General features: G+C 35.4%; 1 protein-coding gene across 1 annotated transcript in view; it reads right to left on the bottom strand.

The window, feature by feature from the left end:
• Positions 1-2156, bottom strand: part of ROBO1 (roundabout, axon guidance receptor, homolog 1 (Drosophila)) — a 1299652-nt gene that overhangs the window by 75363 nt on the left and 1222133 nt on the right. Inside the window, exon 12 of the mRNA XM_010844344.1 lies at positions 2-200. Within this exon, the coding sequence (XP_010842646.1) occupies positions 2-200 (199 nt within the window). The remainder of the gene's footprint in view (position 1; positions 201-2156) is intronic.

The following is a 2156-nucleotide window of genomic DNA, read 5'->3' as shown; positions in this document are numbered from 1 at the left end:
ATATCGGATCTGTAGTACTCCGGTCTCCAGCTGTTTGATTCGAGAATCTTGGGTTGAAACAAGGACTCCATCCTTTCTCCACAGAATTGTGGGCACTGGACTGCCTGTGGCCACACAGCTGAGCACTAAAGTACCATCCACTGCTACAGTCTGATTCACAGGACCTTGTCGAATGACTGGGGGAGGTCGGTCTGCAATCACTGCCAGCAAAAACAACAGGAAATAGATTTCTGCAACTGGAAGCAATTTTCTAATCATCAGAGCAACAGCAGTTGCTCTAGGCTTTGAAACACACTAATTAAACAAGTAATTAAAGTAGGAGACATGCATTATTCAGAATGCATTTCTATGATGTACTGATTCAGAATATTAAAATGAGATACAATGTACTCCTTTCAAGTGACCAACCACTGAGTAGGCTTGCTGCAATTGTCCAGGGACCTTTTTAATTTAAGAGTTCAGAGACTACATAAGGGTTGTGGATGGTGAAGATGTATGGTGGTGAGAAGTGGAGTACTGTGCTTTTTAAATTTTAAAATATGTAAAACACAAAATGACTACAAAAAACTATTTACCCTAAGGAAATGTATGAGACAGATTTTCACAAATGAACCAAAGCCAATTTGACAATTGTTCTGTGTCCAACAGATAGAATGATGGTATCACACCAGCATGTCTGATAATTTTGTATCTGAAAACATGCTTTGGACTTTGATAACTGACAAATAAATATGATTGAGCTCTTTTGATATTGGATTTTTTTCTATTAAAATAGTACATGCTTAAACATATCTCAATCCTAATAAATTCAGGGAAACTGGAAAACTGTCCAAAAATACTGTTGGTAGGTGGTAGCTCAGGTGATAAAGAATCTGCCTACAATGAGGAAGACCCAGGTTTGACCCCTGGGTTGGGAAGATCCCCTGGAGAAGGGAAAGGCTACCCATTCCAGTATCCTTGCCTAGAAAATCTCATGGACAGAGGAGCCTGGTGGGCTACATTCCTTGGGGTCTCAAGACTCGGACAAGATTAGCGACTAAACAATGACAAATCCAAAAATATAACTCAAGCTGATACCCTAACTCAGGAAATAACACACTTCCATATCAGAATTATAGGAATAGGAAGATGCTTCACTAATTTTATTAACAGTTTTAATGTCCTATGGAAGGAAACAATGGAAGGCAATTTTTATAAAATACAAATGAAATTATTCTTATTATATGAAAAAAATCTAAAAACTTTATCTGAGACAATAAAATCATAATTTTGGGAAAAATCCACAACAACTATAGTGGAATGAGAATAAATCCTGCATTAGAGAGACTGTCTATCCCTTGACCTCGGGAATTTAGGTGAAATTTCATAGATAGTTTTGTAAATGATTAAACAAACAAAAAAAAGTTCATTTTTCATTATTAAACTTTAAAATTCTGAACATTAGTTTAAAAGTTTTATGTCATGAGTATTCAAAAGACAACTCTAAGAAATTGCCTGCTTAAAGAAAACTGGTTGCCAGAGTAACTAAATTTTGGATGCAACATTTTCAAGCCTGGATGTGTCATGTTCAAAGTTTTATGCACCAAAGATTCTGCACAAGCTGGAGTCACACTTCAATTTGTTCCTCATTTATCATGCAATAATTATTAGTGTTGGGCATTCAATCTAAGAGAAACAAGAAAGCAAGAGAGTGAAATCAGCAACTGTGCATTTTTACTTCACCCTTCCAATTCTCTTCCATCTTTGGTTGCTAGTGTGAAATTTGTTAATACCGTAGGGGTGTATTAGAAGGCTGGAGGTTGAAACTTGGCAGGAATGTTTCAGATACTCCACGGGTGAAAAAATATAAGCCAATAATTCCTTTGCTTAGAGTTGTTTAATCTTTTCTACATTATCTGTTAAGTTTGGCTAAAATAAAATTAAATGCCCCTCCTGATATGTATGAAAAAATAGTGATAGTGTTTTATTGCACTGAGGTTTTTATAAGACTCTACCACCTGCGTTCCCTTGATTCTAATAATGAATGAATATTTATTTCTAGATATTAATTAAATTAGTAACAGAGTGGTTCTTTATAACTGATTATAATTAAGCCCAGTAGTACAGTGGTTTACTTTCATAGTCTTGTTATATTTAGAAATAATTCAGTATCTGGG

Source organism: Bison bison, unplaced genomic scaffold (assembly GCF_000754665.1).
Source record: "Bison bison bison isolate TAMUID 2011002044 unplaced genomic scaffold, Bison_UMD1.0 scf7180017864200, whole genome shotgun sequence".
NCBI lineage: Eukaryota > Metazoa > Chordata > Mammalia > Artiodactyla > Bovidae > Bison > Bison bison.
This window is presented reverse-complemented; position numbering and strand designations above follow the sequence as displayed.